We start from the raw sequence: 26,150 nt of genomic DNA, 5'->3' as shown, positions 1-26,150 counted from the left end.
GAACAGGACGCTGTGCTCTGATTGGCTGACTGTGCCTGCCATATAAGGAAATGGCAGCAGCGGTCCTAAAGCGGAAGTGGAGAACTGGCGCCCTGCCTCCAAGCAAAGCGTGTCATTCCAGCATTTTCGACATCTTTTTCTGCGCAAATGCTAAGCTTGTCTAATTAAAAAAAATAAAAATAAAAAATCTCCCCATGACATTCATCCTTTATGTGATTCAAAGTCACGTGTTGATTTAATAACAGCAGCCATTTTAGTTGAGTGGATTACACAAAAGCTACATTTTTACAGCTGAGGAGGAGACAAAGTCTGAATTGAGCAATAGAACATTGTGATTGGAGTAACTACTGTAATTGCCTGTGGAAGTTGTGACCATGGAAGAAAAAAAGATCAAATTAAAGTTGGCATCTAAAAAAAAAGTCACGTTAACTTGGTTATAGTGGCTGAGATTATATTGTGAGAAAGTACAAGGGGTCAATTTGGGCTGCCTGACAGTAATGCAAGGCCAGCGTAACCATTTTGAAACAATGCCGCATGTGATCATATTCATGCTGTCTTGTGCTTTTCAATCTTGACTCGTGCTTAATTTGAAATTCTTTCTGCGTGAGACAGTCTTGACCTCAATGAAAAAAAAAACAGGGCAAAGATCATGGCGCTTTTATGCTTGCAAGTTGCGAGCGAGGAGGACGATGTGATGTCACTTTGTCTTTGTTTATTTGTGCTTGGATTAGCAAAGATGTGCGAAACCTTGCAGTGTGCGTCTCTGCAACTTTGCACTATGTTGTCTATTCATTTGTCGACCCGGATGTGAATCAGCGAGGCCACGCCCTTTTGTTCAATCTGACATCCATAAAAGGAAATCTTTAGGTTTGTCACATGACAACAGTGTGAAGAATGCAAGACTTGCCCAAATGGGATGCAATTGCAAGTCCCTTCAGGACTATGAAATGACTCGCACGTCATTTTGTTGCTTGCGAGTTTTCCCGTGTACCTTGAGTGGTGCCTTGAGGGTCCTGCAGCGAGCGGCGTCTTGAGTGCGATTGTAGGCGTGTGAGAGCTCAAGGCTTTCACTTCTCTTTGAGTTGTTGTTCCATCTATGGAAATAGCAGAAGAGGACCTTGCTCATTTCATAACACCATGAGTAATTTTTGCACTTGGCTGTCAGCAAGTAAAGTCATATTAATAGTGTTACCCCCCCCCCCCCCTAATTAAACCAGAGAGAGTTTTGGGTTTGCTCAATGCCGTCCCCTTCAGTTGCTCTAGTGCGGAGCCATGAGCTTGTTGTCATCACGACAGAAGGGGGGCACTTCCTCCTGTGCCTGCATGAGGAGGCACCATATAAGGTTGAAAAGTCAGCAGGTATGGTTTTTACCGCAGGGCAACAGCGACATAGGTGGATCCGGATAAAGTCAGGATGGTCTTCGCTTTTAACCGCTGCGGTGTCAGCGTGCGCGTTAGTCATGAGGAAGGAAGTTTTAGGCAACAACTCTTGACTCAGATCACACTTTTCACCCTTGCTTACACTTTTGTCTTCTTTTTTTTTTCTAGAGTGCTTTCCGTGTTATACGCCAACACCTGTATTTAGGTCAAGAGTAGCTGACAAGTGCATTAAAGCAAAGCACCACTCCCTCCTTGCCTGCCTACCTGCCTGCCTGCCTCCTCTGTTTCGATCTCAAGACATTTGCTTCTCCCCCGGCATAGTTCCCGACAAGTTGGTTTGCACAAGCTGCGGTATTCACTTCCTCTTCGGGGGGGGGGGGTAAAGTGGAAAGTCTTGTTCTACAAAACAGGCACGGCATGTTCTTTTTTCATATGCGTACAAGCGTAGGTATACAGTGAATGTTATTGCGCCATTTAAGGGGGATTTCTCCGGAGGCCCCACAATAGAGGTCAAAGGTCACTTCCCTCGGTTTGTTACATAATATGCAGCGCAATGAAAAACGCGTGTAACTTTAATTTCTGGTATGCTCAGTATGTCTTCTTCAACGTGTCTTATCAAGAGCGGTAAAACAAACCTCCGCAGTGATTGGCTGTTAGCTACAGGTAATCCTGGGCTGGTTTACCTTGTAAGGACAGGTAGTGCTGTAAATCCCGCCTCACACATTTTTTCCTGAGTTTATGACCCTCACCTCAGGCCGCCTGTTGTTTTTTTAATTCATTTGTAACTCCCCTGCTGCTTTTACACACTCTTCTCTCATAAAGAATGCAAACAGGAGGAAGAATATGAGGAGGAGAAAAGTGGGAAGGACGTCAAAATCCAACATGGAGTTTCTTGGCTCATCAGAATGTCAATTGATCATTTGGAACATACCAAGGCTGCTTGTTATATAAGCAGAGCCAGTGTGTGTGTGAGAGAGAGCGAGAGAAAGTGAAAAAGCATGTGTCACCATATTTTGTTTTGTTTGCCTTCCGTTTCTTTGGAAACAAAAGTAAAACTGGGTCAGTGGATTTTATTTTATGTAAAAACTTACACTGCTTTTCATTTATGAGAGCTGAAATTCTCTTTTTAGTCCTGATTTGTATACATTTCAATTGAAACACAGGCCACGCTCATCTACATGCAAATCAGTGATGCGACACTGAAATGAATTATTAACGTTTTGCCTCCCCTACCAACTTCATTGAAAAGTCTCTGCACAAGCAGCTCCGTGTGTTTTAAATTCTCAACCGAGCAATCAAGAATACGCCCAGATCAGGACCGCATCCGCCCCAGAATTTAGATATTTTCCTATATTACAGACAATTGACTCTAATTATAATACAGCTATTTTCTCCGCTTGTGTTTGTGTTGAAATGTGTGTGTTGGCACATGTGACAGCAGTTGGTGTGTGTCTGTCACACATATGCTGTTTTCCATTAAAGATTCACAGTCATCAGTTATTCACACTGTAAGAAAGAAATACACAGACATTTTTGGGGGGGTGGGGGGCAAAAGGGATTGTGTAATAACAAGCCGACGGAGCCCGCAAGCGCTGTGATATTTGCAAAGCTCTCAAGGGGAGACCCCATCAGCTCTTTGTAGCACAAGGGCCCCAAATTCAAGTCCCGATTGCCACTGATGAGAAAGATGAAAAGAATGCAAGGGAGGGGGAAAGAAAGAGGATGAGGGGGGATTCCAAAAGGGGAGGAGGAAGGGAAGTGGTGTGAATGCGATAGCCAACCAACAACACCTGCTCGTGTTTGTCCATTCACAGATGTGCTGTGAAATCTATTCTCAACAGATGCTGTGCGTGGTGCAATGTTCCCTTGTCGCCAGTGGGCGGCACACTAGAGCTCATTTTCAGTAAAAGCAAGCAGACGGTGATGTCTCTTGAATGATCCTAAGTCATGCAGGCAGGATGTGAAAACTATCTTCATGCCTGAACCCTCTGGAGGGTCTTGAATTTAAATTACCTGAAGTCCAGGTAAGACTTACATAAACATTTTAATCCTGGCGCACAAATGGGTTGTTCTGCAGCAGTCCATACATAAGACAAGTAAGGAAATACAAAAGGAAGTGGGAATACTTGGCACTGTTCATTCATGCGGGCAGGATGTGTCAAGAGGAGGAAAAGGGTATTTTTAGAGGCTTCCGATGGGAAGGAAAAGCCATGTGACAGTCCACCTGCATCGTGCTCGGTCACACGCACGTTTTGTTTACGTCAACATATTTAGATGAGTACTATACATGCACTAGTGACCCAGTCATGCCTCGCATTTCTGTTAACTGACCTACATTTCGTTGTCAGCTGCAGGCCCTCCCTTCTATATGCACACGCACACACTAATAATGTGTTAAACAGAGGGGAAAAGCAATGCTTGCTGTTGCCATGACAATAAGCGAAGCTGGCCGAGAGGTAGGGGGGAGGCAAGGCCAAAGCGCACACACACACACGGCTCCATTGTGACCTTTGACCTGACTCCTGTTGGGAGAATGGCCAGTGTGCGGGGTAACCCAGTTGCTCCGGCTTCCAGCTCTTTGTTGGAGGGCCTTGGTTGGGCTGCAGCTGTGCGCACACACACACACACACACACACACACACACACACACACACACACACACACTAAATGCACATTCCTTTGTGATTGCACCGTGAAACACACACACACATATATGGCCCCCTCAACTTTAACCATCTCCTTATACAACACATTTCTCAATGGGTATTATATATTGGTGATGATCCGATTTGATATTGGGAGTTTCACTTGGGGGCGGAGTCACTTTTCTTGCCAGCGGTTTAGAAATAAACGGCTGCGTGTTAAGTTATACACGCTGTACATTGACGACTCGGACAAAATACGAGAGGCGTGCTCACTTTAGCGATTCGAGGTCGATAAAGTTAGACAGCTGCAACTTGGTTATGCTTTGACATTGAACCGGTGCCTCTCGTTTATCCCCGCGGGTCATAAAATGTCCGATGCTAATGAAAGCTGTCTGTTTTGTCTCGTCTTTGGTTATGAGTTCCTGTTGGGGGGGGGTTCTTGCTCGTGAGGAAACATGACCCGCCCGGCCGGCCACATGACACAGGGAAAATAAGGGGGCAGAGGGCTTAGTGGCACCATTAATAAGATCAATACAATCAATCATAAAAACAGCAGCTGTGATTATGGAGTTTCTTTTGGAGGGGGCAAAAATCTTGTGTGTGAGGAAAAAAAGGATGCTAATTGGTCAGCTATGTGTTTTGCTGCAGCAATGCGCCATCTGCGGGTGTAGTGAGTGCAGCAAGTGTGCCACTGGGTCAGTATGTGTACACTATGTGTTTGGCTTGATGACTGCAAATGCATATTTGTCTACAATGATCAGTTCCTACGATGAAAACCAGCCGTCCTCCTATTTTTGAACATAAAATGTTTGATTTACGAGGGCCACTAAGGAAGTCGACAGAAGTCTTCATTGGAATTTCCTCTGGGTTTGCGTGGAATCCTCTAGATGGAGGGGATTTTTTTTTCTTCAGCCCATCACAGAATTTGGAGACTAAATCCAGTTAATGACGGTGTAATACCATTTCGCTCTCGTTAAAGATTGATTTGTTACTGTAGGTGGCGTTCGCTGTGTTTAGGATAGGTCAAAGGTCATGGACCACCGCTGACTTAAAGCAAGTTTTCGCCTTGAGTCTTCTGCATAGCAACAAGGAACATCAATGAGCTGCAGAGTGCCAATCAGCTTTCGAAAACTCCTTCGCTGCACGCAAAGCAAAGCTGAGGAGCATCTGTACTTTTCCTTGGAATGAAATATGGCTCGAAATGCTTCTCGCATGTGTGCGTTTGATTGCAAAATGGCGCACACACGCACGGGAAGGATGCACGCCGGGATCTGTTTGGCCTCTTTGTTTACAGAGCCAGCTCTCGGCTTCTCTCTGATGTGCGTGCCCAAGCCGTGAATGGAGCTTTGTGTGAGGATGCACATCCTCATGACTTGGGAGTCCATCTGATCGGTAAGAAAAGGCGCTGTGATATTATTCAAGGCTGCAGGAAAGCTTATATAGGACCAAAACAAAATTGGCAGCAAAATCGACCCATTTTGATCCCCCTCAGCATTTGAGAAGAAAATCGACCTGGAAGAAAATTCGACCGATTCGAGTAAGCCAAGCTTTATATACTGTGACACGGTAAAGATGAGAAACCCAAAAAAGGAAGCATGATGAAAGGAGCATAAAGGAGCAAGCAGCTGATCAAGCAGTCCCAACAGGAGAACTCTGGTCAAGTGAAACTGCAGTTGTCCATGTACCACAAGGGGCGTGGTCCGTGGCTGACGTCACTGCGCGTATATAAGCTGCAGCTGTGGCGTCGCTCCTGCGCTCATGAGGCAGGCAGAGGAGCGGGGGCGCGCGTTCACGGACACATTCCTCAAACAAAGAGAAGCAAGCAAGCAAGCACGCGAGCGAGCCACCTCAGCATCCCACTCCCCCTCCATCAACTTGCAGACCGAAGCGGACGGAGCGAAGCCACCATGACAACTAACGGCGCTAGCAACGGATCCAGCGACATGCTGCAGATCCAATTCGGGCTCATCAACTGCGGCAACAAATATCTCACCGCCGAGACGTTCGGCTTCAAAATCAACGCCTCGGCCTCGAGCATGAAGAAGAAGCAGATTTGGACCCTGGAGCAGAGCGGCGACGACTCCAGCGGCAACGTCTTCCTCCTCAAATCCCATCTGGGCCGTTACATGGCCACCGACAAGGACGGCAACGTGAGCGGTGATAGCGAGGCTCCGGGCCCCGAGTGCCGCTTCATCATCACGGCGCACGACGACGGCCGCTGGTCCCTGCAATCCGAGCCCTTCGGCCGCTACCTGGGCGGAACCGAGGACCGCATCATCTGCTTCGCCCAGACCGCGTCCGTGGCGGAGAAATGGAGCGTGCACATCGCCATGCACCCGCAGGTGAACCTCTTCAGCCTGACGCGCAAACGCTACGCGCACCTCAGCTCCAAGGTGGACGAGATCGCCATCGACAGGGACATCCCCTGGGGCGTGGACTCCACCATCACACTGGTGTTCCGAGAGCAGCGTTACCACCTGCAGACCTCCGACAACCGCTTCCTGAGGAACGATGGCGCGCTGGTGGCCGCCACGGACAAGAGCACCGGCTACACGCTGGAGTTTCGCTCCGGCAAGGTGGCCTTCAGGGACTGCGGAGGCAAGTACCTGGCGCCGTCCGGCCCCTCCGGCACCATGAAGTCCGGCAAGAGTGCGCGCGTGGGCAAGGACGAGCTCTTCCAGCTGGAGCAGAGCCACCCTCAGGTGGTCCTCACCGCGGCCAACGAGAGGAACGTCTCCACCCGCCAAGGTGTGTGATGGCATTTTTGACTGCCCCCCACCACACGCACCCTCACACACCCTTAGGCTGACCATCTTTGCCACACACACTGATTTGATCATCCTTTGCCACACACACACTGGTTTGCTCATCATTTCCACAGTGCCACCCCCCCTGCACACTGGTTTGATCATCCTTAGTACATAGTGCCACCGTGGCACACAAAAGCAGCAGCCAAATATTTTCTAGAATTCTCCAGTTTGCCAAACGACTGCAGCGGACAAAGGAAAGCTTTTTGTCTGTAGACTCAAGTGTCATTATTCACATGAAATTCCCTGTGGCACGCTCCCAGTTTGATCTTTCTGAAGCTCATTAATATTTTAAGCATATAGTCATACTGTCCTTACATCAATTCTTTTCCAATGATGCTTGTAGGAGCCAATCTGACCCAGTATTGGTTAGGCTAATGTGTGATGCTTGTGGTTACCTGCTGAAGTTGGAGACAAAAGGTGTTCTCCTTCCTTCCTTCTTGCATAATTTCCCTTGTGGTGCACCTCCTCCACCCTCTTCCAGCAGTCAGGCTTGTCTGCTGCGCCTCAAAGGTCATAATCAGGGCCAAGACTTCCTATGATGAACAGTCCCGCTGTATTAGTGTTGGTTTATATTCGGAGTAATAACTATTTGAATCATGCAGGCAATCCTTGAGCAAATAATTGATTAGCAATGGCTTAAAAGTACTATACAGCAAAAGCGGTCACTCCCTAAATGTATATTTGCTGTGTGGTCCGCTGCTGAGGGTTCTTTGTGCTCGGGGAGCTTCTTCAGCTCGTATCGTTTTGTGCCACTGTGAGCCCGTTTGTTCCATGTCGCCACTGTTTACTTGTCAATGGATCATTGATCCACTTTTCTCCTCCTCAGCACTTTTTGTTGTCTGCACAAAATGGAGGCCAGCAACCGCTCTGTCGAAACGACACGGCGGCCTTCTCTGTTCATGCCAGAACTGCGACTATTGCCGTTAACGTTAGGTTTCTGCATGTGACACCATCTTGTTTTTTAATGGCGATCCTAGGGAGGAAGCTAATGCTCAACGCCAAACGGCAGGATCCTTGTGATGGCGGATTAAAAGGCAGATTTGGAATTAAACTGGCTCCAGATGTTTGGGGGATTTAGAGCTGCTCCTAGCTTCCCTCTATTACAGACCGGAGCCAACATGGCGGTTGAAGTGGCCTGGCTTGCATTAGTGCAAGCCGGCAGGATGATGAGGTCACACCAAATGCTGCCTTAGTCTTATCAAAATGTAGATTCTTTTTTTTTTTTATCATCATCCTCACACACTAAAAAAAGGTCAAATACAGCAGAGTGAGTTTTTTGTCAGAAGTGCCCAAGTGTGACTCTCGACATCAGTGTCCCAAGAAACGACCAATCACAGCTCACCTGATTTGGTCATGTGACGTTCGCCACCTGCAAACCGAGACAAAACAATTCAACATTGCGCGTTCAAACGACAAAGCATATCATTTTGTTCAGTTTGCTATCATAATGCTAACTTGGTGAAAATCACAATTGAAATGAGCATACATGTTTGGGTAGTATGGTCAACAACTTTTATGACACTATTTTAGCAATATTGCATACAAACAATATTATTCGGCAGTTTAGTTGTGGACCTTCTCTGCTCATCTCTTGCATCTATTTCTGCATATTCTTTTGAATGCATGTCCGACCGTTTCCTCTCATTAGCAGCCTCCTTAATTGCTAAGAAATGCTCATCTCCATCCTTTGCTAAGCTATTCCCAGAGAGACTCTTTATGGAGTGGGATGGGACGTTTTGAGACCGTTAGCCTTCAACTCGATGGCCTTTTTAAGTGGGGATGATTGAAGGCAGAGAGCAGCTTTAAAGGGGGGGCCAGTCGTCATTTCCTGTTTGCTACTGTTTCTGCACTAACATAATCGCTTAAATGGGGAGGGGGGGGGGGTGAGGTCAGCTTTCTCAACAATGCGTTTTATTGCATTTTCAGAGGAGCGGACTAGACCTTTGAAGGTCTGAATTAATGTCGGTCGTTTAGAGGTAGGTCGTATTAGCTTACGGCGATTTGGCTTTAACGATGGCTTCAATGCGGCCTGGCAACTTGAAGGTTGGTGCGTGTAGCCATTAAAAATGCCAAACGGGAAGCATTTTTTCCTGTAATTGGCTGTAATTGGGCAGCTTTCCAAAATTTGCGAGGAATAATTCCTAATTGGACGTCCTAGTCTGCTGCTCACGCTTTGGAAGCCGCTAGCGCGCTTCGCCAAATGAGCCCTGACACCGGTTCTGTGTCCTTCACCTCCTCCGGCTGGCAGGAAACGAAACATGACACACACAACTCTGTAAAGCGTTAGCGTGCACACACACACACAATAAGGGAAAAAGAGGGCAAGCCATGGCTGTTATCACTTGCTTGTGTTTGCTGGCTGCAGAATGTGTAAAGTGATATGGTTAAAGACCATCTCTAGTTAATGTGTTTTGAGGGGGGGGGGGGGGGGGGATTTGCTCCATGATGACTACTTCATTATAGGTTTGGCTTCCTGCGTGGGTGTATCAGTGCAGAAATGCCCTTCACACTCGGTAGAAAATCAATGTCACTCTGCGTGACCTTACAGGAAGGGTGCGAGTATCACCCACCGTGTGCATGGGTTTCCTTCACTTGAGCTTCTTAGGCGAGACTGGAAGGAGGATGGGATGGGATGGGGGGTGCGAATCAGAACAAAAGGCTGGTGATCTGGCGGCTCCCCCGTTTGTGGCCCAGCTGTCCGCCTCCTCGGTCAGGCCTGCCGAACAATAGCGGGACACGCACGCACACACATTGGCGATTGAAGTGGGTCCAATCGCGTGCGTTCCTCTGCTACTGGCTTGAATGAAAGCTCGGCCAACCATTTGTGCCTTCATCAGGGATGAGGTGGGCAGAAGACCTGTGGTCACTGTTGTGGTGTGCACTTTCTGGATTTCTGGACACACACACGGACATCTGAGCTTTATATCTACAGGCGTCACTGTAATGTTTTGTCTGTGTCAATGTTGTGTGTTTTTTCCCTTCAAGGCTTCCCCCACACCCAAACATTGTTCCACTTCACTTTAGGCCGCAGTTGACTTGATTGTAGGGGGAGCCGTATTATGTTTTGGCTAAGTTGCGAAGAATGGAAAAAGGAAGGCGCGGTTGATGAGAGAAAAAAAAAAAAGCCGTTTTCCAAATGAAAGCAAACGTTGTAGCGCTCCTCTGCTACTGTGCTGTTAGCAAAAGACGTCTGGAGTGGAATTCTTCATTTTGTTCAATCTTCTCTCGGCATGTGCTTTCCATTAAGGTCCGCTATGTTTTCCCTCTCAATCATCTATGCGTGTGCGTCCGCATATCTGCAGAAACTTGATAAGTCTGCAGAGGTCAAAGGTCTCAAGTCTTGGACTTGCTTCTAGTGAGTGTCCAGCCAACAAAGACTAAGATGAGATTGTCTATTCGCCCGCCCACCTAAAAAAAAACATGAACAATAATTCACTGTTGCGTGTTACGCAAGTCAGCGGCGGCAGAAGCCTGTCTGGATTTTATTTTTTTTCTGTTGTAACGGTTTTACATTTGCTATTCGGATCTACGATGCCGTTTCCCGATGTATCGTGTCCAGCATTTGGTCTGTCGGAAGAGTTTTTGATGGAATGCAGCCGAACTAATAGCTTGCTGCCCCACATTTTTGTTCCATCAGTCACTTTTTGAGTTGGAAAGACAGATGTGCTCTTATTGCTACAGTTTAGAATCGTATTAATGACCTCAAATGGCATTCCTGATTTAAAAGAAAAAAAAAAAAAAAAAAGAAATGGAGTGGGAAGTTGTTGGACATCTGCAGGACAAGGTTCCTAATAACTCTTTCATTGTGCTGCTTCGCTTGTGGAATGTTCCGTTTCGATAAAAGTGGTCAAAAAAAAAAAGAGAAGCAAAAAGCACATGATTACATTGGCTTCCTCAGACACACATTTACACAAGAGGCCAACACAGTCCATGTTTCTCTCTGGGCTGGGGGCCTCCAGTCAACTCTGACCTCATAACGCACAATAGCATGTATTGTGCTCTATCAAGTGTGTGCCCGTACAGTTGTGTATACAATCCTGCAGACTGACATTGTTTACTTCTCCGTAGCTCATTGTGAGACTGATGAGGTCAGAGGTTGCGTACCTCCACCCCTGAACGTACCTCTTTTGTGTTCAGGTATGGACCTGTCCGCCAATCAAGATGAAGAAGGCGACCAGGAAGTCTTCCAAGTGGAGATTTGCCGTGAGAACAGGAAGTGTGCTTTCCGCACCGCCGCTGGCAAATACTGGACCCTCACTGCCAACGGAGGCCTGCAGTGCACCGCCTCCACCAAGTAAGGAGGACTTGATCACCTGTTTCAAAGTATCACAGGGAGAATAGACAGTCTTAGTTTGTAGCGCCAGATGGATAACTGAGATATGTGTGTCATGCGTGGGTGCAGGGGTCAAGACCTCTGCACGTCGAGGGGGGCTGCATTCATGTGGAGCCTCAACCTGTGCAGTGATTCTCTTTCACGTCTAGCCAGAGTGCTGCTAGTTAACCTTTGACCCGGATCTTGCGTCTGAGCAGAGAAAAAAAAGCCCGAGTCATCAATCCAAATGAAATTCCATTTCGGTTCCAATCCAGACAGTTTGGCTGGGTGGGATTCTGGAAAAGGAGTACTCCGCCAAATGCATTTGCTTTGTTTTTGAAATCGTGAAAATCACAGGACGGTCAGTGTTGGGGAACATTTTGACTTCACTAACCTTGGTGGCTTATCTCCAAGGCGTCGACTTGAGATAAGACAAAACGGAGACAATGCGGCCGCATTCCATGCGTGCACTCTCACTTTTCTTCTCTCCCGCATGAAACGGCATTTCATTTCCTTTTGCTTTCACCTCAGAAAAGGAAAAGTACACAAGTTTGCCTCTGCCATGTGAAACGGACAGCAGAATGTGCAGGGAACAAATGGGTCGGGTAACAGCGGAGCGTGTTTACACTTTGCCGCTCAATCATTCAGGTGGCGCGTGAATGCGAGAGCGTCCCGTCCTCCCTTCCCCCATCTGACGTTGCCTTTTTTAATTTGTCTGTCTGCAGGTCAGCTAATTGCTACTTTGACATCGAGTGGCGTGGGAAGAGGCTGACTCTGCGAGCCGCCAACGGGAAATATGTCGCCGCCAAGAAAAACGGACAGCTAGCAGCCACCATTGACTCAGCCGGTCAGTTGGATTTAGTTTCCAAAAATATATATTGTTTAATGGTGACGACTGGATTTTTTTGCCAATTATTTTGTTCATAAAATACATTTGGGTGCACACGTAGGTGTTGTACAAACAAATTTCTTTGAGCTCAAATTGACTGAAACTGTCAAAAAAAAATTAACTCGAGTCTGTGAATAAGACTCAGATCAGAAGCTTTTTTTGTTGTTGCCGTGTTTGATGCTATGACAGCAAAGTGTTTGATTTGGAAGGATGTTGGCTATTGTTAGAAACTTTGTTCCCAGATTGGAGATTTTTTTCTTTTTGCTCCGCTTTGTCATATCACATAAGGAGTGTGATGTTAACTCGGCTAAAGGAGGGCCGGCGACAGATCCTATCAATCGAACATAATCTATTACCTCCTCAGGTGAGTCCGAAGAGTTCATCATGAAGCTGATCAACCGCCCCATCATCGTTCTGCGCGGCGAGCACGGCTTCATCGGCTGCAGGAAGGTGACGGGGACCCTGGACTCCAATCGCTCCTCCTACGATTACTTCACGCTGGAGTTCAGAGATGGAGCCTACAGCCTGCAAGGTCAGAAAGCTTCAAAGTTAGCACGCGAGCGTACGGAATTGCGGCTCGTCGAGACGCTTGCGGGCACGAAGGATTACGGCTTTTGTGTCTCGTGCTCGTTATGGATTTACTTTAGAAAGAAGGATTTGATGTGGTTCATTATCTCCACCGAAGGCGGATGTTTTTGTTTGTTGGTAGGATTATGCAAAAACATTTTTTGGGGTGCGGGAAATTGGAGTACAGGTTTGGCCTCCCCCCCAATCATCCTGCTTCTCTTGCGTTTAGACTCCACCGGCAAGTACTGGATGGTGGGCAACGAGCAGGCGGTCGTGAGCAGCAGCGACGCGCCCGTCGACTTCTTCTTTGAGTTTTGCGACTACAACAAGCTCGCCGTCCGCCACGGCAGCGACGGCAAGTATGTCCGCGGCGACCACGCCGGCGTGCTCAAGGCCAACGCGGATGACCTCGAGACGGCCACCATGTGGGAGTATTAAATGGGGAGCGTCGACGCGGCACCCCTGCCCCCCCCCCCCCCCTTCAGTCTTTCCCACACCCGTCCTCATATATGACGTCTTGTATGACTTTATATTTTGAACTGCACAGAGAGAAGAGGAAGGATGGAAGAGGTGATTCTCCCTCCCTCCCTCCCCGTCCTTCCTTTCTATCCCTCCCTTTCCCAGCTGCCGACCTCTGTATGTTGCCATAGTTACCACGGGGCTGTGCACTTTTTCCCCTCCTCATTCCCAACCTGGTCCGCCGCTGCCCCCCCAAATCATCGCTCACCCTTTTCTCGCCTTAGCACCGACTGGTCTTCTTTCTACTCGTCTCTATTGTACATTGATGTTCTTCTACTTGAGCCTAAAAAAAACACACCCCAGATTCTGCTTCCAAGGCATGGGGTCTCTTTTGCTGGCTTGAGTAGAAACAGATTTATTTGTTAGTCTGGAAAGTTCTATCAAAACCAGATCAGGTGTGTGTGTGTGTATTTCCTGGGCTTGTTGGGTGATTGTAAGGCCTTCTCCTTAAGAAGAAATTGTTCTCCTGTAAACTAGCTTCCTGTGTTGTCCTCTAGCTGTGTTCCTATTGGTGGGTGGGGAGTCTTGATTGTTTGGGGACCAAACAGGAGGTAGGAAGTAAATGTACCATCCCCTCCTCCCTATTGTCCCCAGAACAATTTCCAATCAAACCTGGGTGCTATCACTGCATGCGCCTCACTAGAAAATAACATTCTGGGCTTGGAATGATGTAAAAAGCCAAAGTCCAAGGCACAGACATTATCATGACTATTTGAAAGCTGCTTTTTGGATCAGATGAGCACAACGTATGTATGTATGTAGATCAAGCCTCGATTGAAACTGGATTCAACTCTTGTCATCTCGCACAATAACTGGACCGCGGTGCTACTAATGTGTGTGTGTGTGTGCTGTTTGCACCAACTGCTAACATAATATTGATCAAGTTTTTCCTTTAGCCAAACCCAGTGAAGCATCTCATCCTTCACAAAGCACTTGAGAGCCTTGACTAGATCTGCTGCTTGTGTTCTTTTTTTTTTTTCTAACTTTGACTAGTGTCATATCTGCCTTTAAACTGAGGTATGACGAAATATTTTTTGAGTTAATGATTTTTTTGGGGGGGGGGCTTGTCAGTGATTTTGTAAGGTAAGAGATGGAAATAAAAAGAAAGTGCTGTTAAATGGGTTTTTTTTCGACAGTCATGCAGCAGCGAAGACATGTTAGCCTGCTTTCTCCATAGCAATCAATTAAGCGCCTCATTATTTCAATTACGACCATTATAAAAGGAAACCTGATTGTAGCCTGCGCCTCGTGAAGTTTCTTTTCTTTTTTTTTTTTTTTAAGAATCGCCAACAACTAAACGGTGCCCTTATCACCAGAGATACTGTCTCCATGGTAACCAAGGCTAAGACAAACGGATGTGGAATGGCAACTATGTGGTAATGACTGTGCCTTACGCTTACGTTTTGGGCAGTAGAAAATTAGAAGGGTTAAAAAGAAAAAAAAAAAATCCACATCTTTGCTTTGTATAACTGGAACTTCCTTTCGTATAATTTTTGTATAATTTGTTTGATATTGTGGATTCATCTCTCGTGCCATTGGTTCACCTGATATCCAACAACCAATAAAACTGGGATTTGGAAAAAATGTTTGGACTTAATTATTGCCGCAGTTTTAATGCTTATAGAATATTTAGCAACGATTTATCAATGCATTGGAAATCTGAGAAATGGTGATCGTATCACCGAGTAAATAATCCACCTCATTGTGGCTAAATATTCTGACCACATGGAGCAGTGGCGCTAACATGCGGTAAGGCGCTAACTCTCCCCCTTTCGTCTGAATAGAACCTTTGTGTTGAAACGTGAATCTAACACACACCAGTCAAGTTGGTAATGTAATGATGGAAAGCCTCCAGAGCAGCTCTCTAATCCATTTCCCTCCCATCATCTGGCCGATCCCTAAGGGATGCCCAACATGGCAAAACAAACATACATTCTCTCTCGCTCTGGCTCTACCCGACACCTTTCCTGCCCCCTTGCTTCCTTCCTGCCTTTTCTAACCATTCCAGACTATGCCGTCAAGTCATCACACCCGCTTGGTTCCTCAGCCTGAAAAGATGAGTCACACCAAATGTGACCCAAATCCCAGAAATGGGAGCAGTGGTTTGCGGGGAAAGCATCATGCTGGAGGCATGGCCTTTTTTTTTTTTTTTTGTTCTCCCCCCCCTGAGCAAATGTGAAAGGCTGGGGGGAGGGGACGGTAGGGTGTCTGGCTGTGTGAAATGGCCGCCATCTCCACTCCCCCCGTTCGGCAAAACTCATCGCCCTATCTCCACGGCAACCACAAGACAGCGGTGACAGAGCGAGCTGGGTGTCCAGAATGATTTTGGGATCAGGAAGTCAATTTGACATGAGAGTGAATTAAAGGGGCAGCTATGGCTCAGGGGAAACATTTTCTTTTTTCATTATATGCTGCCAGATTGTAAATCAATATTCAACGGTGTGGCACAAAGCCAGCACAGAGCACAAAATGGACTATTGCATATTATGGGTGAAAAAAAATACAAATTCTGTATAGCTACAAAACACACACTCATGATGGGAACAATAACACAGACGCACTCGCACTGAAATCTACACAATCCACAGGAACATGCTGCCAGACGTCCCTGTAAACGCACACACACACACACACACACACACAAATGGTGTAAAGGTCATCTGAAATGGGACATTATACAGTTTGAGTCGGGGGAAGTTGAACCAGGGCGACAGGAAGTGTCAGTTGTTTGTATGGGTCATGTCTGCGCCATTGATTGCTTTTTTTTTTTTTTTTTTGTACATGGGCGCTGTCATCAAATCTATAACATTGCCAACAAATGACCTTGGCAATTTTGCTCTTACGTTTAATTGGCATTTTGGGAAGGACGATTTGGGGGTCACCTACTTTAGAACATTTGTTGGGAAAGAATATCTCCATCAGAGTCCTATTGCACTTTTCAGTTGAATACATAGCGGTTGTCTACGAGTCATTTCCCCTCCTGCCATTTTGGCGTAATGAAGTTATTTGCGAGACACGGCCGGCCGGGCCCACATGCTGTTTTACGAGCTCCGCTGACCTTTGTGATGACCCTTCGCTTCATCTGGATGCCAAACATGGAAAATGCCCACAAGGCATTTGGGAAAGATCATGTGAGCATCCCACAAACTATTTAAATGGGCATAAAATGTTTCACTCAAGTATAATTATTTACTCAATAGCGCACTTTGTCTAAGACAATTCAACTGATAAGTGCAACAAAGTATTTGTACATGTTGGCAATGCTTGGGTCGAAACTACACTTACTAAAAACGTAGCTGCTTTTATTGTCCGCATGTAAAGACGCCGCCACGCTGGAGCGATTGGTCACAGTGGCAGCACACTTGCCTGAACAAAGAAGTCCAGTCATGGACTGTCGCCACGCCGCTTATTGGTTTAAAGCATCCTCTGTCGAGTGATTGGCCAACACCCTCGGGCTGGTTTATCATGACTCGGCGTTTTTTGGGGGGAGGCAGAAAAGAGGAAAGCCCAGGAAATTCATTCATATGTTGTTCTGTACTTGTCTAATTTGCATATTCATGATGGTAACATGTCAATTGGAGCCTACCTTAGCGGACTTGAAGCAACTTGGTCATCAGTGGAGCTAACATGCATGTTTTGAGGATGTGGGCGGGAGCTGGAGGACCTGGAGAAAATGGACATAAGCACAGGAAGAACATGCACACAGATTCAAATCCACGACATCTGAACAAAGAAAGAGAGAGAGAGGCACTTGTGCTCAGTGGGCTACGAAATCAAAGACGTGCATGACAATCATGAAAATGCAAACAGAGAACTTTATTCGAAAAACCGCACAGCTTGAACGCTTTGAACTTTTTTTTTTTGTCAGAAACGTTATAAACTGGATATTTAACAATGTTTTCAGATTTATTTTTCTTTTTTTACACGTGGAAAACACAAGCTGCCATCCAAGATTCAGTGTGAGAAGGCAGCAAAGTGTGCGTGTGTGTGTGTACCTCTACAGATGTAGTTACTTGTGTTTCTTCAGTCAAACTGAAAATGACTGACAGCAGATGAAAGTTGGCTGAAAGCGGGTGCACCGAGAAAATGTTATAAAAAAAATAAAATAAAAGGAAGCTCTGAAAACAAGAAGTGGATCTGTCGAGCGTGTATGCGTGGGCTGCAGCAGACAGTTAACTCACATGCGTGTGCTATAAATGCCTTAAGTAGGGGTGGACGGGGCCATAGTGCATGGGCATGTCAATCATGTTCAGGTTTAGAGGATTCCGCTCGCCGTGCCGATTGTTGTGGTGATGATGGTGGTGGTGGTGGTGGTGGTTATTGTTCAAAGGGAGCAGGTTTGGCAGCGGGGGTACGTAGGGCGCCGGGGGCAGCCGGTTGATCATGTACATCTGGCCTTGAGCTAGGCCGGGAGGGTAATGGGCGCGAGGGGGCACAAAGAGGGGAGCCTGCACCGCTTGGGGATGACGGGGACCCGGAGGGTTTTCAGGGGGCGGACCCACACGAGGACGCTTTGTCTCTTGGACGGCCTCCAGAGGCGGGCCCACTCTCTTTCCCGATGGATCTGAGTCGAGGAGGAGGAGGGGGGGGGAGAGTAAGCCACCGAGCGTGTTGGTCAGTCTCGCGAAATCAGACAAACTCACCTGCAAACTTCTTATTCAGCTCCACTTCTCCCTCCTTCTGGATCTCCTGTATGTTTCGCTCGTCATCTAGCTACGGGTGCACAACAGATACGAACGAGCAAGTTAGCGACATGTGGCGATGAATAAAAAGGATGGAAGGGGGGGGGGGGGGATGGAAAAACTTGGTCAAGTTAGGACTCCAAAACCACAAGCCTCTCTCGCCAGGCCTTGTTGAAAGTATTTCGCCATTTCTTGGCTCCGCCTTAACGACTCGCTTATGAGCCACACGGGCGCTAATTGCTACCGACGGTTGCCAGCGGGACTCCCGCCAGGTCACTGTGGGCCTCTGCAGGGACCAGATGGTCCGGGTCAAGGTGAGTGGGGAGTTAGGTGCCGCATACCGTGGGATCCGTCCAGAGGGAACACTTGCGGCAGTGGCGGCAGGGCGCGCCCGGCGAGCGAGCGTGCTGGCAGAAGTGGCTGTATCCGGTGATGGCCTCTCGACAGAGGTAGCACATAAAGCCGCCGCAGCGACACGACATGCGGTTGCAGCCCTCGGACTTGACCAGGCCCGTGCCGCACTTGATGCACTTCCTCACCCGGGCGGCCGTCATGCGCTCCTCACTGACGAGCACAGAAGGACACGAGTGAGAAGAGACAGAGATCCCAATAGAATGCTCTTCCTGGCTTTACGTGTCTACGAAAACTAGGTGTGCATAAAGATATAGATCTTGTACTAATGATCAAGTCCATCCACTGATCTTTCTACCAGGCTGCTTCCTGTCTCTGTCATCACCAGGAAGAAGGAAGACCTTCTCAATGGCTCAAAACAGGAAGTACGGCCTCGCAGGCCCACGGGAAGCAGCCGGCCCATTTGCTTCCCATAGCGTTGTCCGGGAAACACAGCATGGAGGATTAAAGAGACGGGAGTTTTTTTTTTCCCCGTCTTCATACGTTTCGATGGGCTCCAACTTACATGAGCACCCGCATGCGGATCTCGTCTTTCTCCAGGACTTGCTCGCACGTCTTCCCCGCATGCTGCTTCCACTGCACGTGGCATTTTCGACAGCTTTCCTGCACGTCGAGACAAACACAATCGTTGAATGGATTCATTTGAACTGGAGCCAGAGAAAAAAAATATTGGTCCGCACTGCAGATCCGGTAAGGTGTGGCCCTGCGGCGCGGCGCGCACACGTTGGGCGGGATTTGCCCTTTTACAAAGTGCTTGGTTGCCTAGAAACTGCAAATCCATCCTCTGCGCTTCGGCGTGTACAGCATCGGTCCTAGCGCACGCTGAGGCTGGTGCTAATCCATAGCTATCAATATTTGAGGCATCACTCATGTAACATTCAACACTGACTGGGACGAGAGACTTGCGTGCATGTGCTCTTTTAGCCAAGGTCAGATGGAGGACAAAAGAAAAAGGGAGGAAACTTAAGATGGCATGTGAAAGTTGCCCAAAAATAACATTGAATGTTTTTTTTTTTGTGACGTAGATTAAACAGTATTTGTATCCTGAATGCAAAGGTGACATGTTTCAAAAATGTACTTTCACACAAAAAAGGGTGGCTAACAAAAGAGTGGGGGGGGGGCAAGAGTGTGGTGAACTATCGCCCCCTACTGGCGACAAATGTTTTACCAGGAAACATGGCAGCTTGAAGGCAGACAGATCCAGACGCGTCCAACTCGCAATTTACAATGTCCGTTCTTTCAAGCCTCAGCTCGTGGCTCCGGAGCTTCCGTGCTAACGTATCATTACACGCCGTCCCCCTGGGGCCTTCATTCATAGCATGCCTTTCCTCTCTTCCTCCGTTTTGCACTCTTAGGACTGCACATGACCTTATAAGGTGGTGCAAGGTCTGTTGCAGCGGTGCCGGTGGGGGGTGGGGTCTGCATTGTGCTATGAAACGAGGTGCTTTTTGCCGCCGTCGGGACCGGACGAATGACGGCGAGGCGTAAAACTACCTTTGAATGCGCGGTGACGTTACTGCGTTCAAATGGCTGCCGTTGTGGGACAAAGGCAATTTTTCCACTGGCCTACATTTGTCATGGAGAACTCCTATGCGGGCCAGGAATAAGCTTGTTCAGATGTGCACATGTGGAATACATTAGGGGAGCGCGGGTGAAAGCGGGATGGAGGGGAGGGGAATGTGGGTCAAACTTGATGTGAAGCACATTTGAAACGGAGGAGGAAGTGCTCTCGGCCAATGGGAAAGCGGCGGAGGGGTGCGGGGCGAGCGGCCTGCCAATGATGAAACATCCGAAAAAGGGGCGGGGGGGGGGGGGGGGGAAGAGATGGGCGGGCTTGTGGAAGTGTGTCAATTACATAATAAGGCCCCACCCTGGAAACAGCCCAAGCAAGCCATAGGGGCTGCGACAGCAAAAAAAATATTTTTTAATCATACCCAACTAAGTAAACAAATCAACTTCAGCAATGGTTTAGGTCTAATTTGCATGTGTGGTTTTAGCAAAACTCCCTCAACAAAAAAGCCATCCTTTTTCAGCCAATCTGTTCCAAAGAGAAGTTTTAAAAACAAAAATCGAATACTACCGGACTACCGTTTGCGGCTGTTGGATATAAAGATGAAGAAGACATTACGAGGCGAGAAGGATCTTGGGTGTGCCATGAGCACACATTGTTCTCGAAAAGTAAAGGGCTCCACCTACGGCACCAAACGTTGAACTGCATATATATATATATAAAAAAAAGGAAGAAGAAATATTGCTCCACATACATGGGGGCTATGTGTGCCAAGATACGTTTCATCCTGATAAAGGTGATTTACAGAGTGCACTGCATTGCCCTCCACCTCGGCATTCCTCAAACAGTGGGAGGAGACGGTGATAAGAGGCAGCGACGTCTCCAGATGGAACCGTCTGCTTTGCTCCTCTTCAATAGCAAGCTCTGACACATTAGTTGACCTCTACCCCCATCGTTATTCTGGGTGGACATCTCACGGTCAATACGTTTGTTCACGATGGCCCAGTACATTCCTGTTGTCTCTTACTTCATTCCAAAAATGCCTCTGAAGAACTGAGACAATCTTAATCCAGGGGCCAGTGCAAATTTCTAATTTGATGCTTCAAACTGGTTCTGGCCTGAGCAGAACTTCCACATACGACACAAACACAGGACTGACCTTGCGGCAGCGGGGGTTGGGACAGCTAAAGAGTGACATGTCTTTGTCCAACAAGGCTGGAAAGTTGCAGAAGGGACACCTGGCGGACAGGTGAAAGAGAGCAAAAAGGTCACTTTTCACGTTCAAACCACATCAAACATCGCTCGTACCTGACTAACTCATCCGCGCAGGTGGCAGCAATGGCCTCCTCCGCCTGCCTCTCGTAATATTTGCAAAGTATGTTTTCTGGCAGGACCTTCTCCAGTTCGCAGACTGGGTACGAGCAAAGGCAGCCGGCCTCCATGCAGCTGAGCTCGGACTGCAAAGAGGATGCATAAACATACACAAAGTGGTTGAAGTCATTCCCAAAAAAAAAAAAAGATCCATGTTATAACAACAAACAAAGTCCATCCATTTCCACACTAAGCTTTTTTTTAAAAAAGATTTGAGCAAATCAATTCCAAGCAGTACCTCTCACCAATATCAGATCTGAACATAACACTATCCACATACCTTTCCAGAGCCAAAAACGGCCTCTTGAGCATATTTGATGAGGCACTCTTGGCAGAATAAGTGACCGTCCGAACACTGCGTCATTTTCTCAAAGGCAAACTCTCCGTAGCAGCAGGCGCACTCGATCAGCTGGCCGTCCTGAACGAACAAGAATCAAAAGCATCGTCGGGAAAAATACTTTTTACAAGAATTAAGGGGGGGGGGAGGGTCAATTTAAGGAGAGCGAAATAAACCTACTTTCTTGTATTCATCTTCATTCACTTGCAGCGCGAGGAGGAAGTCCTCATGCTGGAAAGAGAACAAGAAAGAAAGAAACATTTAAAACAAGTGTGTGTGTGGGGGGGGAGTGCTTAAGACAATACCTCTGCCCATTCCTTGGCTTTCTGTTGGAAGAATGTAAGCTCCTTTTGTAAAGAAGGTTCCAAATTGTTGTACATCCTGCAGTAGCGTCGGCCACTCTCCAAAAAGTACATCCTCTTTTCAAACTTCACCTGACCTGCAGCACAGATAAACAAAGGACAAATTCATCCTTCTATGCTTTGAAATCGAGTCGCATGCAGAAGTACAGAGAAAGCTTTTTCTTCCTCCTCACCGTGCTCAAAGCGGAAATCGATGTAGCAGCGCTCGGTGGGTATTCTGCTTCGTCGTCGCTTTCCTGAGGAGTCGCCTGATTCTCGAAACTTCTTCAGAGCTTCAAATAAGGCCTAAGAGAGAGACCGCTGATCAGACATAGATATATTCCTCATGAAAAGAAAAAAAAAGAAAAACAGTACACATAGCTTTCATAAAACCACCAAGCATCACGTCCTTGACAAGGAAAAAAAACAAAACACATTGAACTGAGCAAGAATAAGAATTTGCACCTTGCGTGTGATTGCATAGTGTCCTTTCAGGGCATTGAGCGCCCATTTGATGTCTTGGCAGCTGATCAAGCGGAAGTCCGACATGAGCAAGTCTGCAGCCTGCATCACTATCTCCTGATCAACCTGGCCCAGCTTGTCGTAGTCAAAAAGATCCTCGGTGACCTGAAAAGAGGATGAAAATACGCCATACTACCTCCAGAGACCCAATCCATGACTTGTAGACAACTAATACAATACGGCATGTTGCAGCTCTTTATACCTCTGTTTTATTGTCTCCGGACTCCAGTAAGACGCTGGTGGGCGCGTCTTTGGCTGCGGCAGCAGCCTCTGTCTTTGGATATTCCGGGTTCTCCAACAGTAGGTTACAGATACTTAAAAAGAGCACAGGAAAGGAAGGTGAATGAATGTTTACATGATTTGACTTGCCAAAAAAATAAAAATAAAAAAAGAGCTTCTTACACATTCAAGTCTTGCACATAATTCTTTCGGATCAGTTCTGCTACATAGGCTTCGTGGACATCTGGGAAGAGATCCAACTTTGGAGGGGGGCGATAGAGACAAAAAATATTAGGCCGGTATTTGAATGAGAGCCAAAATGAGGTGTCCGCGATGACTTACGACACCAGTAATGAGGTTTCGGATGTGCTGCTGTGGCTCCAACCTCTCTCGTGGCCGAGATGGACCGGGCCTTGCGTCCTCTATTCTGGGAAGGTCTTCTGGAACGAGAGGGACCCCAACCAGACCGGGAACTGGGTTCCCCCTTTCTGGGTTTTGGCCCACAGCTACATTCTGTTGCGCGGCTCCTCTGTTGTTGGGAACCGAAGGTGCGGGAGCTGGTCCAGCGGGATGGTTTACATTTGCGATGTGGGTTTGTGGAAAGGCATTGGCGGCGCCACCCTGCGGTCGGGGATCAAGAGCGGCGTTCCCAGCTGCCTGGCTCCCGAGCATGATTTGGTGGCCCGCCTCTGCAGGTCCCAACCTCTGAGGGGCCGCAGCTATTAGCACCGCAGACTGGTCCCTAGGCGCCGCTTGATGGGGCTGGGGGGCCTGGATCGGAGCCTGGGCCGGGGCCTGGGCGAGGGCCTGGGGTTCAATCTGACTGAGATTGGTATGCAAAACGGGTTGGAGCACGGTCCGGGGTTTGTGCTTTTGCTGCGTGATCAGAGCAAAGGCTCGGGTGGTCGGTCGCTGTGGAAGTATAACGGGGATCGACTTCGTCTTCTGGAGAAGCTGCGTTACTAATTTCGAAGACCCACTAGTCTGAAGTTCAGTAGATGTGCTCGCTTTAGGCTGCGGCTCTGCACAGGAAGCGCTCGCCTGAGGATTGCCGTCAACGCCGCCGGGCTTTTCTTGAGACGTGGTGGAGACGGGAAGTGTCTTTGAAACAACACTGCGAGACGTGCTTATCTGTGGCCGAGCTAATAATTGTCCTGCGGAGCGTGCCGGTCCAGACGTGCTAGGCCGAAGGTGCTCTGCACCTAGTCTGACGTTTAGAGCTGGTACGGAGGTAGATTGGGCTGGAGTCGAAGAATCGTCTCGGACTTCCACACTTATCTCTTGGGGCGTCCAAGCAGTTGGCTGCTGGGAATTTGTGGTTAGGTTCGGCTGTGTGAGTACCGCTGCGTTGACTGAGGATGCGTGTGCAATAGCATCTCGGGAGGTAGAGGGAGCACAGGGGTCCCTCGTAGCAGTCTCGGAATTTCCACCGACTTTAGTGAGGCCTTGTGAGGCCCCACTCCACTTTGCCGCCGGTCGTATGACATGTTTGCGTGCAGGGGCTATTGGCTAAGACAAAGACAACATTCAATGATTAAAATGATGAAGTAGTATGACATTGATATGATGGTTTCGCCTAGGAGAAAACAAATATTTACCTCTAATATGGTGACCTCGTCATCTTCAGGCGCATCGTCCGGAACTAAAGCATGACTGTGAGGTACCAACGTCACCGTCTCCTCATCAGAATCATCAGAAATGAAGATCAGCTCCCTTTGACGATTGTCAGAGCCTGAAAAAAAACATTCGTTGACATCCCGGGACGGCAATTTAGAAACAAAAGGTTACGGTGTATAAAACTATCAATTTGTTTCTTTTTCTTTTGCTTCCCTTGTATTGTTTTTACCTTGGCTTCGGTGGATGTTGAAGCTGGCCAGATGAATGACATCATCATCATTGCATCCATCTGCCATGATACACAGCTCATCAGCCCTCGAAATGGTCTTGGACACAGTCGCTGCTTGATTTACACCATCTTCAACATCGAAACCAGTTAAAGTACAGGTTCTCCAAAATCTCTGGAAAAGAAAAAGTACTCGCTAAAGGCTCGGAAGTGTTGATTGTACCATAATATGAAAGTAATGTAACTTGATGACTTTGTATTACTCAACTTCCAAATATGCTCATGAAAATATAATTGGTTAAACTTCACTCCTGAATATTTGCACGTGTCTGGTATTTTTGCTCTTATGAATATTTTACGCATAGTTTGGGAACAAAGGTGGAAAGTTGGGTGGATAAATAGTCGGCTAGTCAGACAGACACCATATTCATCCCTTGAGGGAAAAGTAAATTTGTTTGCCCCATGAAGTTGCCATTGATATAGACCGCACAAATGGTAACTATGCCGTGACGATGATGACAATATGTTACATCACTACCACATTGCGTTTTCATTCTTAACGTGGCTTCGTCTGTCCACATGGCAATTGAAAACGTTTTTTTATGTACCCCAATGAGTCACATTATAAATTGAAGAGAAGACTATTGGCACCGTTGGCTATTTTGGGGTGTTCTGTATTGGGGGGTGCTGGTTGGCCGCTGATTCTTTTTTCCTTTGCCTTATAGCTTTGATGGCTTTTATCTTGAGCACTTTTTGACTTTCTTTGTGGTGCCGTTGTGTGGCAGCCTTATGAGAGTTATTGAGTTGCGCTCATGCCATCTGTGTGTCTTTTGTATACCCACTCTGTGGTGTGGATACTGCTGGGGCCTGAATTTCCCCACCCCTGGGGATCAATAAATATTCAATCAATCAATCAATCAATCAATCAATCAATCAATCAATCAATCAATCACTCGCAAATATAGACTGGCGTCACTTACATGCAAAACTCCGAGCTTGACAACTTTTCAGTGCTAAAAGTAAACAAAAGAGAGCAGCGTTGCCGTCAAGGGTGGGACTTTGATTTAGGAAACAAAGACTGTACATCATGCATGATAAAAAGGAAATGACTATCAAAGCTATCCCCGACGTTTCGCTGACAAAATTGAAATTTAAGTCGAATTCTGAATCACGGTGACGTTAGCGCTAACGTCCTAATATTATTAGTGTATACAGAAGGCTTCGGTGGAACAGACATGAAGAAAAGCAAATAATTATTTCCGCGGAGATTTTAAAAAAGAGGAGAAAGCAACGCAGCTAGCTAAGCTAACGTTAACTAGCTCGGCTAGCCAGCGAGCTAGCCAGTAGGTTAACAAGTTAGGGGACTTCTAAGTTAGAGTCCAAAGCAGTGTCTCAAACCGTGTACAAGCAATAGAAAAGAAGAATAACAGAACATGACAATACCGCTGCTTCTTGTTAGAATGCCAGTACCGAACGTCTTGTGTGACTATTGATAAAACACGGAAAAGCCAAACAAGCAGCGAAAACAAACAGCAAAGGGGAAGTATGTGACGTCATCCATACAAAGCCCGCTGATAGCAATGGCGTCCTGGGAAATGTAGTTCTCAATAAATAATGGCCTAAATTAGGAAATTAAATTAGGAATGGACTAAATTCAAATACATTTGAAGGCTCGCGGAATTACTTAGTATTATAGTGGTAATAATATTCTTGAAAGCAATCGTCATTAGTTGGAGTAATAAAAATAAATTTGAAGGTGTTGCTGCGCTGAACAATAACTTTTAAAAAGTAG

General features: G+C 47.1%; 2 protein-coding genes and 1 long non-coding RNA gene across 5 annotated transcripts; 1 reads left to right on the top strand and 2 right to left on the bottom strand.

Moving 5' to 3' along the window:
* The first annotated feature begins 5,762 nt into the window (after window positions 1-5,762).
* Window positions 5,763-14,706, top strand: fscn1a (fascin actin-bundling protein 1a). Its single transcript, XM_061303871.1, has 5 exons — window positions 5,763-6,773; window positions 10,973-11,129; window positions 11,873-11,994; window positions 12,401-12,568; window positions 12,833-14,706. The coding sequence occupies exons 1-5, from the start codon at window positions 5,933-5,935 to the stop codon at window positions 13,039-13,041; spliced, it is 1,497 nt and encodes a 498-aa protein (XP_061159855.1). The 5' UTR covers window positions 5,763-5,932; the 3' UTR covers window positions 13,042-14,706.
* LOC133170744 (uncharacterized) lies at window positions 8,951-11,875 on the bottom strand. The gene is made up of 4 exons (XR_009718620.1): window positions 11,542-11,875; window positions 11,248-11,357; window positions 10,958-11,148; window positions 8,951-9,551 (listed from the first exon to the last, which is right to left on the bottom strand). It is a non-coding gene; the product is annotated as an uncharacterized LOC133170744 (long non-coding RNA).
* A 2,213-nt stretch (window positions 14,707-16,919) lies between the features above and the next one.
* Window positions 16,920-25,917, bottom strand: rnf216 (ring finger protein 216). Of its 3 annotated transcripts, XM_061303869.1 has the most exons (19): window positions 25,802-25,917; window positions 25,339-25,371; window positions 25,201-25,241; window positions 24,362-24,531; window positions 24,114-24,247; window positions 22,858-24,024; window positions 22,699-22,775; window positions 22,499-22,610; window positions 22,240-22,401; window positions 21,969-22,080; window positions 21,739-21,872; window positions 21,614-21,664; window positions 21,377-21,514; window positions 21,034-21,182; window positions 20,885-20,963; window positions 18,721-18,818; window positions 18,146-18,368; window positions 17,766-17,835; window positions 16,920-17,686 (listed from the first exon to the last, which is right to left on the bottom strand). In XM_061303869.1, exons 4-19 carry the CDS (start codon window positions 24,426-24,428, stop codon window positions 17,313-17,315), a joined length of 3,147 nt encoding a protein of 1,048 aa, XP_061159853.1. In that variant the 5' UTR covers window positions 24,429-24,531; window positions 25,201-25,241; window positions 25,339-25,371; window positions 25,802-25,917; the 3' UTR covers window positions 16,920-17,312. The 3 variants fall into 3 exon arrangements, with proteins under 3 accessions (XP_061159853.1, XP_061159852.1, XP_061159854.1); XM_061303868.1 differs by lacking the exon at window positions 25,201-25,241 and having other exon boundaries at window positions 24,362-24,533; XM_061303870.1 differs by lacking the exons at window positions 25,201-25,241; window positions 25,339-25,371 and having other exon boundaries at window positions 24,362-24,533.
* Between the last annotated feature and the right edge of the window lie 233 nt (window positions 25,918-26,150).

This window comes from Syngnathus typhle, linkage group LG17, assembly GCF_033458585.1.
Source record: "Syngnathus typhle isolate RoL2023-S1 ecotype Sweden linkage group LG17, RoL_Styp_1.0, whole genome shotgun sequence".
Taxonomy (NCBI): Eukaryota; Metazoa; Chordata; class Actinopteri; order Syngnathiformes; family Syngnathidae; genus Syngnathus; species Syngnathus typhle.
Note: the sequence above shows the minus strand (reverse complement) of the source record. Positions and strands in the feature narration are given on the sequence as shown.

Coding starts and splice junctions, on each gene's coding strand:
- fscn1a (XM_061303871.1), top strand. CDS start 5,933: ATGACAACTAACGGCGCTAGCAACGGATCCAGCGACATGCTGCAGATC. Junction 6,774..10,972: donor GAACGTCTCCACCCGCCAAG/GTGTGTGATGGC, acceptor TTTTGTGTTCAG/GTATGGACCTGTCCGCCAAT. Junction 11,995..12,400: donor AGCCACCATTGACTCAGCCG/GTCAGTTGGATT, acceptor TTACCTCCTCAG/GTGAGTCCGAAGAGTTCATC.
- rnf216 (XM_061303869.1), bottom strand. CDS start 24,428: ATGGCAGATGGATGCAATGATGATGATGTCATTCATCTGGCCAGCTTC. Junction 22,402..22,498: donor CCGGAGACAATAAAACAGAG/GTATAAAGAGCT, acceptor TCCTCTTTTCAG/GTCACCGAGGATCTTTTTGA. Junction 22,081..22,239: donor ACTATGCAATCACACGCAAG/GTGCAAATTCTT, acceptor TCTCTCTCTTAG/GCCTTATTTGAAGCTCTGAA.